Source organism: Mustela erminea, chromosome 12 (genome assembly GCF_009829155.1).
Source record: "Mustela erminea isolate mMusErm1 chromosome 12, mMusErm1.Pri, whole genome shotgun sequence".
In the NCBI taxonomy this organism is placed as follows: Eukaryota; Metazoa; Chordata; class Mammalia; order Carnivora; family Mustelidae; genus Mustela; species Mustela erminea.
Genome location: NC_045625.1, coordinates 89,758,097 through 89,773,436, shown reverse-complemented (window position 1 = coordinate 89,773,436; position 15,340 = coordinate 89,758,097). Strand labels below are relative to the sequence as shown.

Sequence of the window (15,340 nt, the reverse complement as noted above, 5' to 3'; positions counted from 1 at the left end):
CTCAATATTTTTAAACAATCCCTTAGACTTCCATGTGCCCTCTGTTTCTCTCTGACAACAAAGCCCTCCAAGGGATCCCCCGGGTGTCACAGTGAGCTCGTCAAACCTGCGTCTGTACACCCAGCATGCTGACACCATGCTGGGCCTGAAGCCTCACCTGCTTCAGACGGCTGGCTCACCTGGGATCCATGGCGCAGACCGTGGGGCCAGATGGCATCTGAGAAACAAACCTGCCCCAAAGACCTCACGGTGCACGGTCAGTGCTTTCTGACTCTCATGCAAAGTGCCACTGACTTCATTCCATCCACAGATGGTCTAAGAGTGGCCAGGGGTAAATCAAGGTTTCAGCAGACTCAACTCTCAAACCCTGCCGACCAGGAACTCTGGAGCAATTGCTGCCAGCACGACCACCGCCATCCTCACCTCATCGACAGCCCCAAGGGCTTCCTCCTAAGAGCACTGAAATGCGCCATCACTTACGACCTGGTTCAGGCAGGAAACCCACGGCAGGGGCATCTCACATTAGCACCGAGAGTCAGCTGGGATCTAAGAACAGGCCCCAGCGAGCAGTCCTCGGGGAACCACCGTAATGCACTGTTAGTGAGAGGTGTAGGGTCACCAGTGCGCACGTTCCTCCCTCACACAAGGTTTGCTCTAGGAAAGCTGCCTGTGTTCCGGCTTAAGGCTCCCAACAGCGCCTAAGGACATAACTCCCCCTTGCAGAAAGAGGGCCCTTGGTTACCATGATAGACAGCAACTAGGGCAGGCATTACTGACCTAAAAACCTTTTCTAACGCTGTTTTCCCCTCATTAAGACAACCAATGCATGAAACAAATTCAAGCGTATCAGGTCCCCAAGAAGACCAAACAGACCTGGATTCTAAAGCCACTCATTACAGAGCTAACTACAGTCTCTTAACCCATGGACTCAGAGGTCAAAGGGACACATCTTTCCACCTAGAGGTTCACCGTTACCTGTAATGCCCGTGAATCACACACTTCTCTAGGTGCCACTGACGTCCCAGGGCTGGTTCATAGCTCCTTTCCCTCTGTCTCAGTTCAGCTGCCTGTCCCTACCCAACCCACTCCCCTGAACAGAAAAGTCCCACCCTCCCCCACCCTTCAGTGGTTTCCCCGTGACAGACAGAGAAGTCAGAACTCACTTTCTTCCATCACCTGAGCAAAAAGACCAATGCGCAGCACCATCCTCCCCCAGAAACTCAGTCGGGGGCACCTGGGTGGCGCATTCAGTTAAGTGTTCAACTCTTGGTTTCAGCTCAGGACATGATCTCAGGGTTGCAAGATCGAGCCCTGCATCGGGCTCTGTGCTTAGTGCCCAGCCTACTCAAGATTCTCTCTCTCCTTCTGCCCCACCTCCCCAGCTCCCTCTCTCTCAAAATAAATAAATAAACCTTTTAAAATAAGAATATATATATATATATATATATATAAAATATTATGTATATATATAAAAGAAACTCAACCAGTCCACATGCTCCCATGTACAAGAGCTTTAGAAAAGCCTGGAGTCTGTCTGCGCCACTCTTTTCCTCTTCGCCGTCTTGTTCCTACGCTACCCAACCTGTCCTCTCTTTGCAAGCGCCAAGCCCCACAGCGTGGCACGTGCGCATGCCCAGCCCGGAACCACAGTGCACTGCTCTCTTGTTTACGCCCTGAGGGTGCTGGTTTGTGCGCTGAGTGCCATCCCATGCCCCCTGCATCCTACTGCCCGCTCAGGGGCCAGCCGGACATCTGCACCACCCAGGAATGGAACAAGCACCGAGGGTAAGCACGCCAAGCGCCGTGGGGGCACCGCACACCTGCAGCAGGGCAGAGGCCAACGCTTACTTCCGGTCGTCCCTGGCACCCGCAGCTCACCCGTGACGCAGAATTCCCTAGATGAGAGGGAGCGCACGCTGCCCACCACCGGGGGTGTACACGGAGCACAGTCCACCCGGACGGCTCTACAAAGCTGTGGATGCTGCAAACGGGACCCATCCTGGAAAACTCCCAGGAGCGTGCTAAGTAAAGATAACTGTTTCTGGAATATAACCAAATGAGAAAAAGAACAGCCTTCACCACGAAAACCAAAATGGTGCTCCAGAGCCGAGGACACGGCAGAAAGTGGGGCTGTCCAGAGCTCTGTGGCACCTGGCAGTCTAGGCCAAGGCAGAAGCAAGGGGCCATGGCCCTGGAAGGGAGGTCACAGCTGCAGGCCCGGGCCAGCCAGTGCCGAAGACTGGCTGACCGTGTAAAGTGAGAAAGAAGATGTGTCCACCAGGAACAGGACGTGTCCTGGCCTTGCAGCGTCCACCGACAACAGAGTGTTTCCACGGAACCTCCAGCCCCAGTCAAGGTGGCCGACGATCAGCTAGAGGCAGCCTCAGAGATCAGTGGCCACCCTCAAGCCAAGGCACTGGCAGGCACTTCATTCTTTAGAGTAAAGCTTACTGAACCACGTAATCAGAAACAGAAAATATCAGAACCTATGGAACCAGCTTTTAGAATTGCTAGACTCTCTCTAGTTCAGAGTCCAAAGATAAGACCTACTGTCATATATGTCCCCGAGCCACCATGCCTGCACCAAGACACTGTACACACAGGGGATCTGTCCCTAAACAGTCTTAGTTGGGGGGATGATCTGGTCTACGATATCCACAGTTCAGGATATTCTTATTTTAAACTGTATGTTTTGGGAAACTTTTCTGTATTTCCTAATAGATATATAGTGACTTTTACATTTTCCACATTAGTAGATAAAATAACCTAAAACAAAAAGACATGGTTCTCCCCAAATGTTATGCTGGCCATCGGAAGATGGAAATGCATGCTCTGACCTCAGCTTTTGCCGACATGTCAAACAGCACCTTCTGTCTTTCCACTTCCCCTCCACCCCAGGGTCGATCGGCTGGAGTCCTCGAGGGGGACAGTGACCAGGGCCCTGTCTGCCGCAGGCCGTGTGCATGCACACGCCACCCGCACAGACGCAGCCACACGCAGGGAGGGCCTCCCCAGGAAAACAGACTTTGCAGCGCAGATGCACTCACGGACACCGGAGCAGACGCCGCTGTTGCCCTGCCTGGGACTCACTTGCCACAGGAGAGGGTGCCCGTCCGGACCATTTCCAGATCAACATCCAGTTTAAAGTGCACACGTTTTACCAAATACACAGCATGACTGGAATGTTACTGAGGAAAACAGCCCGTGGCTGGTCCTCTTGTCCTAAAGGCCCCGTGAAGCCCACCGTCTCGCGTGGGGACACTCGGGTCAGATTCAGTCACGATCCTCTAAGGCTTTGGAAAATGCACAAGAGGTTACGAGGTACTGAGGAAAACAAACAATGGATTTCACAGTACATACATTCTGGTGGAAGTCTGTTCTTTCTAAAAGCAAGTCTCTCAGTTTTCTTTCTGCTTTCTGCCAAGCTAAACAGCACTCCGTAAACATACTGGCGAACTGGCCTATAGAGCAGGGCGGCGGGAGGCAGGTCTTTGCTGGCTTCATCTTCAATAGAAACAGCAATTTTGATTTCACCCTTTGCATGGAAGAAAGCAGAATAATATTGCACATTTTTCATGTTGAATTTACAACAAACTCACAGAAATATACTGCATTATCTCCAGTTAATGACATTGCAATTCTATTCCAAATCAATTGCTTAACCACTTGCGTGCAGTGGGGCGTCAGGGCGAATTTATTTAGTGGGCTGTCAAAACATATGCTCCAAGAGTCCAAATAAAATCTACATGGTTTCATCTTTAAATTGGAACCAAGAGCATAAGGAAACCACATAGACGACCCGAAGTCTTTGAAACAATCTGGACAGGTAACAGCAGACAACAAATAGACTAAAAAATGCCGAGAACTTGCAAATTTTACTTAAGAGTCAAGATGGTCATATGCAATGAAATTCATAAATTTTAATGACCTATGTGAAATCCAAGAAATGAGTGTCCTGAAAACAAAATGGTCAAATTGTCTTTACCAAGCTCTTCCATAAAACATGAGCACGTGTGTACATGGTCTCCCAAAGAGCACGCCCTGCAGCGCCCCTCATTCTGCACGGTTTCGGCACGTGCCAGGACTCGGGGGGGGGGGGGGCGTGACTCCTGAATGAAGGGCACGCACAGCCGCTGGGGTGGCCCTCGAAGGAAGCCCCACTCTGCTCACATTCCACGGCCAACATGGCACAAGACAAGGGGCTGCGCGTCCGCACCTGAGGCGGTGGCAAGACCTCTCGGGCCCCATCTCGGACATTCTATGGCATCAAGGTGCATCTCAAGAGATTTTGCACGGAACTTTATTTAGGGATGTTCATGACATAAGAGTATACATATGACCTTCAATGTCTGTTAAATTTATCACTACTTACTCTTTCAATAACTCCATGGCATTTGCTCTTTCTTCATAGGTCTATGTGAGAGAGAGTGCAGTGGGAACTCTCTCCCGGTCCCTGGCTCGGCCGGCTGCCTGCGTGAGTGTGAAGCCTTGCCTCACCAAGGCGTGTCGGCCTGACAATTTAACACCAGAGCCACGTAGCTCACAGCAAACAGCATGCCTGACACTCTAAGCTTTCCCTAACGTACAGAACAATAGTAGAAGCATTTTTAAATTGAAGAGATAACCATTTACTTTTCTCAACCACAGTCACTTTACCAATATTTGCCCTTGAGATGAGGGAGTGGTGGAGGAGGACAGGCCATCTGTCGCTCAGCTCGCCACCGAGCAGACCACAGTGGGCAGGGCAGAAGCACAGGGGTCTAGGACCTTGCAGCCCACACAACCCCACAGGGAAAAGGTGCAATCTCCCCCGAACCTGGGTCCCTTTAAACTCAGCAAATCCTTCTCCTGTGAGAGGAACTTTCCACTTACCCTTACTTATAACATGCGATGCCGCTGAAAAATAAAATGTTTACCTCACAACCGTAATCTGAAAAGTGATACCATACGTGCAGACCCGTATCACATAGTGCATGACACCTGGAGGCGACTGCGGTTTAAACATAAAACTCGTGGTGCCCTTGGACTGACACGAGGGAGCGATGCTCAGGTTAGCCAACTAACGGTCGCTGTCCGGCTCAGGGTTCTGTGGGGTATGGGGCTTGTGTACTTACTGACCCCACCGTACAAACCACAGATGGATTGCAGAAGCAGAGAGAAAAATGTCTGATTATCTGTGGTGGTGCAGACACTGATGAAAACATGTTAAAAATACATGATGGCAATAAACCCATCCACATGAGAAATCTGGTCCCCGAAGTTATGTCTTAAATCTTGAGTGTAGGGCCATAAACATCAACAGAAAGACTACAAGTCACTGAGGAAGTTTAAATGGACACATAGATCCATTCAAGACACCAAGATTCAAAAACAATGCCACACTGGCTGTCCACTGAAGCATACGTTTGGTAAAACACTAATAAAGTGAAATCCTGACACTACGTAAACACAAGATCGCATTTTCTGACTATTAGCATGTCACACAGTCCTGTATTCGATTTTCTGCTGAAGGGCTCTAAGAGCCACACTCGACAAGTCCAAGGATGCCGAGCGCTGTCTGCCACTCCTCAGGGGCACTCTAGGACAGAGGACAGAGAAGACAGGCAGGGCACGTGACAGCTCATTAAACCTGACAGTATGGCATAAACATGGTACAAGAAATTTTAAAATTAGAAAAAATAAAATAAAATAAAATCACAAGTTAGAAAATTAACATGATGTGCCATTAACTAGAAATCTCAAAACTATTTTCTATCAAACTAAAGGGGAAAATAAGACTTTCCCACGTTCTTCTCTTACTGCATTTATAGGTATGCATTTTCGCCTTTTCTCCCAATGTTTACGAAGGCGGAAATGCACTCCATTTTAGGTGCCTGGTCAGACAGAAACAGCCACCCGTACCTTCGTCAGGACGTGGAAGATATAGGGGTACATCAGCCCCTTCTTGTGCCGGTGCTCCGCCACTCTCAGTACCTCAGGTGCCACCGGGGGCAAGGGCGGTGTGGTGATGTCCATGTGGTTGCGGGTGGGCATGGACAGGAGGCAAGGGATCGGCTGCACAGTGCCCAGCTGGCTTCCCTTTCCTTCAGCAAGCTGGCTGCCTGAGGAGGCAGTGGACGAGCCTTCCGTCTGCAGAGCCACGGACAAGAGGGGAAAACAGGTCAGGTCATGTTTCCACACAGTCCTTTTGCTGTGTGTCCCATGCAGAGGACCCTCCCCAAAGACAGGGAGTGGCAGTGGTCCCCTGAGCCTATGTGAGGGTGGGCCTCACCACGACTACTCCCAGGGGCCCCTGTGGGCAGGAATGACATTCGATGCTTGCTGGCCCCCAGGAAGCCACCGCGTGCCCTCTGCTCTGTGTGTGGAAATGGGAGGGCATGCTCAGAGAGGCTGTGTCACTGCCTAGGAACTCGCAGCACAGAGGCTCACACCCCTCCTCACCACCACTGCTGGCATTTGGAGAACAGAAACCCAAACTCAGGCATTCCCTCTCTTAATCAAAAAGCCCCAAATTAAGTACACACAGAGGACTGCTCACTAAAAATTAAAGCAAGAAACAAGCTAATTCCATTGAAACTGATGATCAGATCTATATATGATGACATAGAAATATGTACAGAGAATAGCATTAAGTGAAAAATACCCATCCTGTAATAACCAATCACCAAAACACAGAACGTGTACGAGCTGCAGAGGAGGAGTGGTCCCCACGTGGAGCTCAGGGACGGAAAGTTGCAGGCAGCAGACTGGGGAAAGGGAAGGCAGAGGGATAACCTTCACCTCCTCTTTATGAATTTTAGCAAAGTCCAAAGTGTTTACTGAGATCAATTATTATTTGCACAATAAATGGTTTTATTCTTTCTCATGACAGATGCTGGAAATAGTAACTCCCCATTACTTAATTTCATGCCCATCTAGGGAACATACATTTCTCTGTTCTGAAACAAGACGTGTTCTTTATAGTGGTATGTACTTAAGTGCTTAATTTTACCCTTTAAAACACAAAGTACCAAAACTGATCTTAAAAAAAAACTCAAGGATAATCCACAAGTGTTTTCTATACTCTCTACTCACAGAATGTAGACATAAGCAGCTGAAAATTTTGGAAGGTACTTTGCAAAGAATAGGCAACCACAAAGCATTTGTTACTTCTTCACGAGACAACCCTTCAACAGAAGGAGTATTCCAGAGTCTTAAATGAATTTCCGACATGGTGTCCCCTTATGTAGTAGACAAGCCCTCTTCCAGCTAGATATGTGGTGCATCCTAAGGAACCACACGCGGGGGACAGGCTCTACAGTTGAAAGGTATTGCGAGGGATCACTAGTAACAGGGAGAGGCAGATAAAAAGGGGAATGGAATGTACTTTATTTTCATTTTTAATGTGTACATTTAAAGTGATTTCTTATTCAATCCTGCAGAGTCTGTGCCTGCAGATGGGAGGCTTTCCAGAAGGTTCTGCCCAGCCTGGGAAGACATGAGTTGTCTCCTTCCCCTCCCCATACATCTGGGACCCCCTCCCCTGCACCAATGTCTGGGACCCATCTCCCCGCCAACGTCCTCAACACCCCTCCCCCGCCAATATGTGACCCCCTTCCCCTCCCATTCCCAAAGTGTGTGACACCCCCTTGCCTTCCCACCCTCCCTGTGTCTATTACTCATAACATGCTTTAAAAAAACAGCACTTTGCTTTGAACAAATTCCTAACATTACATGCTCAAAGAGTCGATATCTGGAGAATAAAAGCCGACCTACTACCTTAGTTTGGTCTCCTGGGTCTCCCCGCGTTTGCGGCTCTGAGTGGCTTCCCGTCTTCTCCCAGCCTATTTTGTTCCCACTGATATGGCTGAACATAAACAAAAGAAACACGGTCAGATTAGCGTCTGCTTTCCCCCACACCAGGCCTGACAAGCCGGCCTGCACTGAGCCCACAGACTCAGCTTTCCCGACCTGGCCGCCCCCAACAAACCACCTCCAGAGAGAGCCCTGCGCTGGGAGCACATTCTGCCTGCTCAGGCCGGCAGTGACATCACACTCCAGAAGAGAAACCCAGAGCACTAAGCCAGCACAGGGCCCAAAGACGGCCAGGGATGGCCACAGAGGGGACTGATGCCGCCCTGTCTACTAGCAGCAGGCTCAGCCGTCATGAAGAAGCAGGATAAAACAAGCCCACTGAACTGACGGCTATCAGGCAGGGGAGGATTCAGTGTTATGTGGATCAAGTGTTACTCATAATTCATACAGACGTGTCAGCAACAAGGTGCCGAGAGACGGTACACGGGGCGCTCAGCCTATTCTTGGAGAGGCTGCCGGAGCGCAGGCGAGGGTGACTCATCCGGGAAGGCAGAGGTGGGTTCAGAGAACAGATGGACGGCACGAACTTCTCTGGGAATGGCCTCAAGTGACAAAGTCGTAACTAGGGTGTGGGAAGGGGTTGGGAAGAGCAGGAGGGGCTCATGGGCCAGACCCATCAGTCAGCCGCAGGAAAACACTGCAGGTTGTGACCCGTTAACAGCTCAGTTAAAACAATTCAACGGGCTTAACCAGCACTATTTTAAAAGATTTTATTTATTTGTCAGAGAGAGCAAGACAGCAAGAAAGAGCAAGCACACAAGCAGGGGCAGTGGCAGGCAGAGCGAGAAGCAAGTTCCCTGCCGCACAGGGAGCCCAATGAGGGGCTCAATCTCAGGACCCTGGGATCATGACTTAAGCCAAAGGCAGATGCTTCACTGAGTCACCCAGGCACCCCTAACCAGCATTTTTAAAAACATTTTAAAATGGAACAGAATGCAGTAAATGTGAGACACATGGCATTATCGCATACATTATTTTTCCACTTGTTATCATAGACCACAGCACCGAAGTTCACTGTGGTCCCGGGGCAACCTCATGAAAAGCGCTACCCTGGAGGGAGCTGGGAGTCTGGAGGCGCCTGAGGCACAGCCCTGCAGACAGGGGCTTTCCATCATCCCTGAGCCACACCAAAACCAGTTTCTAAAGCCAGTGCTAGCCATAAGGTCTGCCAAGGAAGACTGCTTTTACTGGACTTGCCTTTCTAACTGACCCACGGGACAGATGGAGAGTTGTCAAGACCCATAATTCTCCTGGGATGCCTCGGTGGCTCAGTCTAAGTTAAACGTCCAACTTTTGATTTTGGCTCAAGTCATGATCTCAGGGTCCTAGGATGGAGCCCCTCATCAGCTCTGCAGTTTGCAAGGTACTTGCGTCTCCCTCTGCCCCCTCCACCCCACTGGTGTGCGTGATCTCTCTCTCAGTCAAATAAATAAATCTTTAAAAAAAAAAAAAAAAAAGGACCCACTCTTTTCCTATCTTCCTCATTTTAGTCATTCCCAAAACAAAACAATGCAAAAAGGAGAGACGAGGAGCGGGCTGCCCATCGTAAGCCAAGAGTCACGCCCCACGTTGTTCCTCTCGGAGCCCATTCGGCTCCTCAGCCCCAGGATGGGACAGGGCCCCGGGATGCTGCCCGGTGTGCGGGTTCCTGGTCGTCTGCGAGGACTCAAAGCACTGCTCTGTCCGGGTCTGCTCCTCCCCTGCGCCCTCTCTGACCACAGCTCTGCCAAACCACAAGGAGCCCTAGTGACGAGAAGACGGCACCACGGTTCACGCGAGCAGTCCAAGAGCATAACGATCATTCTGTTTCAACTTGGTACCAAGGCAGCCACGGCGAAGGGTGAGCCCACAAACCTGACACCTGAGTGGGAGTCAGAAGGGATGGTCCCACCACACACGTCTAGCACGTGCACTCCAAGCACTGGAAAGGGAAGGCTGGCAGCACTCAAGTGGTCTAGAATGCAGCATGAGGAGAGCAGCTTGTGTAATTTTGCACCACAAGTCAGTGACCTTTGTTTAGTGGAACTTTGGAACAAGTGATTTAAATCCTTAAAAGTTTCATAAAGAGATATAACATCTATTAATTACAATTTTAAATAATTAAGTACAACACACCTGTAAAAACACACCCAAGTTACAAGTGAACGGCTTAATGGATGTCCACATGCTGAGTGCACATGCGGGCAGCCCCACTGAGACGCCAGGAGGCCCCTCCTGGCCTCACTCCAGACCTCCTCCCCGAGGACAATGGCTGTGAGACCTCTAACAGCAAACATGGCCTTCCCTGGGCCTCGAACGCCACAGAAACAGAACCGGGCAACTGCCCAGCGGTTCGGGTTCAACCACGTTCCTGCCCGCCGTGCTGTTCAGCCCCCCGATGGACGCATTCTGGGGACAGCAAGCCACCGTCAGGTCTCCAGTCCAGCCCCCCAAACACCCTGGGAGCTCCCGCCCTGGACACGCAGGGTCTCCTATGGCGCCCGCCACAGCCCTTCTCTGGATGTGCCGACCCCACACGATCTGGTTTGCGTTTCCCTGACAACAAGGGAGATGAATGCTTCTCCACGTGTGACGTCTTCTCTCAGCTCTGCTTGTACAAATAACACACATACTTTGCACACCGCAGACAGTGTGCAAAATGCTCTTCTTACAGACTTCTAGGCAGTCCTCCATTGTGGACCCCAGTCCTCGCTGAGGCAGCGGAGTCTCGCTCTCTGGTGGACTTCCAGCCCTTCTCTTCACGATAAACAGGTCCTTGTCTGTGACGTCTCGTCGCACAGGCCTTAGTGGCAGCGTCACCACAGCACAGGCTTCTCTCGCCACCCGGTCCCTGCTCTTCTCATGGCTGTGTCCCTCCTGGCATGCACCACATCGGCACCGAATTCCTGTCCATCTCCATCACTCAATAATACATTCCATGAAGATAAGCGCTCACAGCCACTGCCGAGTGGGAGCCCAGCAGCTAAAGGAATGAACCACAGAAACGCAGCCTAAAGGTATGTGGAGAAGACAGCATAAACTGACTTCTCCATGCGACACAAAGCTCAACACGGGCACTCAGGCATACAGCCCCATAAGCACGCGAACCTCACGATGAGTCCCAGGCCAGCGAGCACCCGGGGAAGAGTGGCAGGGAGACCATGCCCACCGAAGACCACACAGAACCTACACCTACACTTACACTTACTGGTTTTGTTGTATATGGATCATTACCAGAGTAATGGTAACGTCACAATCTAGATGACCTCACGGCCTCCTAATAATCATACCATGAACCTGGAATTCTGCCTGAAAAGCATCTTGACAATAGCCGGTTTCTCTAAAGTCCCAAACACTTCACTAGGATGACGATGTCGCTTTACAACTTAAATCAAACTCTTGACATATGACAGATGCCTTGCCTTGAAGAACACGCAGTTGGTGCTCAGACGGCGCCCTACTGCGGGTCACGCCCTGCCAAGACCTGCTGGCACCCACACAGGCCACAGGACGCCTGCACGTTCGTGCCAAATCCTGCTGACAGGAGTCGGTCTCTGGGAGAAGGGACCCATGCATGGCACAGGTGCTGCACACAGCAGAGCTGCAGCGGGCCAACCACACACACAGAACGGTGGCGAGGACGAACGCCAGCACCGCGCGCCAGGGCTCTGTGGCCCTCACTCTGCGGCCGGACACTTGGGGCTATCCCGCACCAGAGCTAGAGGGAGACGGCAAAGCGCTCTTCCCACTGTGCTCCCTCCTACACGCAGGTCTAGTCGGTGGGGTGGGGGTGCTGGGGTGCGTGTGCACACCGCGGGTGAGGGCGGTGGGCCCACCACACTGACTTCTCACTCACGCCTCCACTGCATGGGCACAGGCTGTGCTGATGGGACACTGACCATGAGCTGACTGACTTTTCAACAGAAAGAAAGAGCAAGGGCAAATGAAACCACATGGGAAGCAACAAAACAGAGAAAGGTGAGAGATCAAACCCCCCGAAGGCATACCCAGTGTGCGCGGGAAGTCACAGATGGGGTCCCCGAGTGCAGTCGGCCTGCAACAAGCACGCATAGTCCATTTTCACGTCTGTGAACTCCCCAGTCCCAGATGGAAGGATTCTGGATGCACACCTGTCCCCATCCGGACTGGCAGAGCTCTGAGGAAGCCCAAGGCCAGGGACTCCCACCGCAAAGCATGGAGGGCAGGCCTCTGCGACAGGGGACCCGCAAGTCAGACCCAAGACACTGCCGCAGGCGCAGTCTCCTTATGCTCCGATTTAAGCTCCTGTCACACATTCAGGTTTTCTCCCAAGAAGTTGGGAACAGAGGAAGTGGTGGTCCAATTCCTACGCAGCAGGGAGACGGTGCTGGCATCCTTGTGCGCCTCTCGTGCACTTGACAGGACTGCTCACACCTCTCCCCCATGAGGGAGGGCTCCGACACCAACAGAGGCAGACGAGCACCACACAGAATGCCCACCTGGGTCTTTGCACGGCCAGGACATGTGCGGACCCCCTCCGCTGATGGCACAGAAGATTACTAAATCTTACCAACATGGAAAAGTACCTCAGGATGGTTTCCACAAGGAGAGAGAAGGTACGCTACCCTATCGGGCACAACACAGAGCACAAGGCTCCAGAAGGAAGAACAGCCATAGTCAGCCTGTGTGACTAGGAACCACCCATGTCGTAGGGAAAGAGCCTGAGAGGACACAGGGTAGAAGACGAACTGCCCCCCAAAAAAACACAAAAACGACGATGAACAGCCCAAGAGCACTACCACTTCATGGCCAAAGGTGCCCTGAAGGACATGCACCACTGGTTTCTTCAGCATTTCACTGACATGGACTCAGTGCCCTAACAGGGACACTGTCTATCACTCACTGCACTTACACACCAGCTGATGTGGTTCACAAACAACCCAGATACCTCCCATCCACGCCTGGCCCAGCATGAGCCGCCATAGGAGGTCTGGGCCCGAGTCCCCACCCAGGTGCACAGGCCCATGGCACCACAGGGACCTTCCACAGCCCAGACCTGGTCCCACAGGGTCCAGAGTGGGCCGGCAAGCTCACCCAACAGATGCTGTTTTGACCCGCTAAGTGGGGTCACAGGAACACGGAATAGCAATCCCCCCCACCAACGACCCCATACAGCACAGAAATTACATTCTCATTCTCTCCCAACGGACTTCCAGACATGCATTTAAAAACATCAGTGATTACAGCCGAACACTGAGGCGACATGTGGAGGCAGCACACACAGGCACACAGGTGCATACACACCCTCACGGAAGCACAAGGTGTGTACACAAAGCAGAGGAAGAAGGACGAGCCACTGTCCCTGAGACCAGGTCCCGTGAGCAGGGAGCCGTGTCAGGACACACCCTGGAACATCTCCGCCCATCTTTGTAGAGTGTTGTCTGTCCAGAGGGCTCACAACAGGCTCCCTGGACCGTATTTTCTGATGTGTCAGTTCTCTAACTTTGCATTGAGATGAAAATTAGAGATACATACACAACAAAGAACTAAAAACTTTAAATTAGCTAGCAAACTCAGATCAGATTCAGGATCCAAAAGCTGATGAATCTATGAAAATAGTGTAAGATTAACACTCCATAAGGATTCGGTTGTATTTCTAAATTCAACCAAAATAACATCACAAAGATCTGACAAAGGCCGGGAAAGACGGAAAACAGGTGCATTACTGTCCATAAAGATGTGCACCGAGAATAGAGCAAGAGGACACACTAATGATACTCTAAGAGAGCAGAAAGCAGGAGGGAGAGCATGCGGATAGAAAGCAGTACACTTCTTTCTTTGATCACTTGAAAATGATAGTCAGGGTCTGGAATAACTGCTACAGGCACCGGCCTTCGGCCTCTGACAGATGCAGGGCCACAGCCAGACAAAGCTGCGAGTCTGCAGCCAAGGGAGTGGGGGCAGCAAAGCCAGGACAGCCACGGCGCTGGCCACGCCCAGTGGAGATGCCCCGTGCCATAGTGTGCACGGTACCCTCAGTGGCCCCAGGACTCCTGGGCCAGCAGAGACTCAGACTGGCGGGGTCATGAGGAGCCGGGTAAGCAACAGTACCAGACTCCCACTCCAGCTCCAGGGCCAAAAGGCCGCTGAAGTACTCAGGCAGGGTTGATGAGGCAGGCCCTCTGAGCATGCCTGGCATCACACACATGCATGTGCACAGTGCACGTGCTGCCACGTGAAGCTGACCATCACCAGGAGACATGTTCCTGCCTCAGGACTCCCGAGACACCCTCTCCTGTGAGCGTGTGCTCACAGGACTCCTGCCTGCCCCGCTGTCCACATTCAGGACACAGAGTACACCTCACACCCACCTCGGGGCAGGGAGCCATACCCTGGGGAATGTGCCAGGAGAGCCAGAATCTTGCGTCTACTGAACTTTATCTTTAAGCAGAGCCTGGGTGGCTCAGCTGGTGAAGCGTCTGCCTTCAGCTCAGGTCATGATCTCAGTCCTGGGATAGATCCTGCACTGGGGCTCCTGCTCGGCGGGGAGTTTGCTTCTCCCCCTGCCTGTTTGTGCTCTCTCTTGCAAATGAATAAATAAAATCTTAAAAAATAAATAAATAAATAATAAAAATATATGTTTTCCAACTTTGTTTCATAAAAATGTTAAGTCTTAACATTCCTTTTTTTCCTAAAGTGAGGGTGAACATCCTTTTATGTTTCCTGACCATCTGTGTTTCTTTCGTGAACTACATGTTTATGTTACTTAAAATACTTAAAATACTTGTTTTTTTCATTTGTAGGATGCTTTGGGGGAGGGGAGAGATCACTTCATTCAGTAATCATTCTGTCTCTTATCAGCACCATCCTTTAAAAACATGCCACCAACGCAGGCCATGCCAGCCTGACCCCATGCCTGGTCTGTGCTGCGGGCCGCTGCGCTCACGGCAAGCGCTCAGGGGGTACGTGGCTAAATGCACGGCCTTCCCTTCAGAGCTTCCTGAGAGCAGATGCGAGTCCAGAGCTCCCGACTCAAGTAAACCAAGGTAAAGAAGATCACGGCTTCCTGTTCCAACCCAGTGTTTGGGCCAGCAGGGTGACACCCTGCCCCGGGCACAGTGAGTGCATGCACACAGCACACTCGACAGGCTGGAGTCCACACCCAGGAAACCCAGGAACATGGGCCAGAGTCGTCACAAGGGCTGGCCCCGGGTCCTGCTCTGCCTGGCATATGACCCCAAAGCCTCTCCCCAGCCCTCCCCCGTTTTCACACATCTATTGATCATGGTAACTGGGAAGAGAAGAACACTAAAGTGTTGATAGGCCCACAAGGCTACCTGATGTCTGAATGCAAGGCTGGGGGTGATCGGTCCTCTTCACCACACCTCACGTCACCCCACACGTGAGCCCACCTCCCAGCAGTTCCTCCGGAGAGTACCGCGAAAATGCCGAGGTGGGGCAGAGCCAGACAGGCGAGGAGGTCTGAACCTTTGGGACCAGGGCAGAGCTGAGGACACACCAGGGAAGC

The 15,340-nt window shown here is 51.5% G+C and overlaps 1 protein-coding gene across 7 annotated transcripts in view; it reads right to left on the bottom strand.

Moving 5' to 3' along the window:
• Positions 1-15,340, bottom strand: part of FAM120A (family with sequence similarity 120A) — a 97,751-nt gene that overhangs the window by 31,026 nt on the left and 51,385 nt on the right. For 6 of the 7 annotated variants that reach the window (XM_032306421.1, XM_032306417.1, XM_032306418.1 and 3 more), the window contains 3 exons: positions 7,759-7,846; positions 5,902-6,129; positions 3,361-3,535 (listed from right to left, as the gene is read on the bottom strand). In XM_032306421.1, the coding sequence (XP_032162312.1) occupies positions 3,361-3,535; positions 5,902-6,129; positions 7,759-7,846 (491 nt within the window). The remainder of the gene's footprint in view (positions 1-3,360; positions 3,536-5,901; positions 6,130-7,758; positions 7,847-15,340) is intronic. The other variant, XM_032306422.1, reaches the window with a different exon arrangement.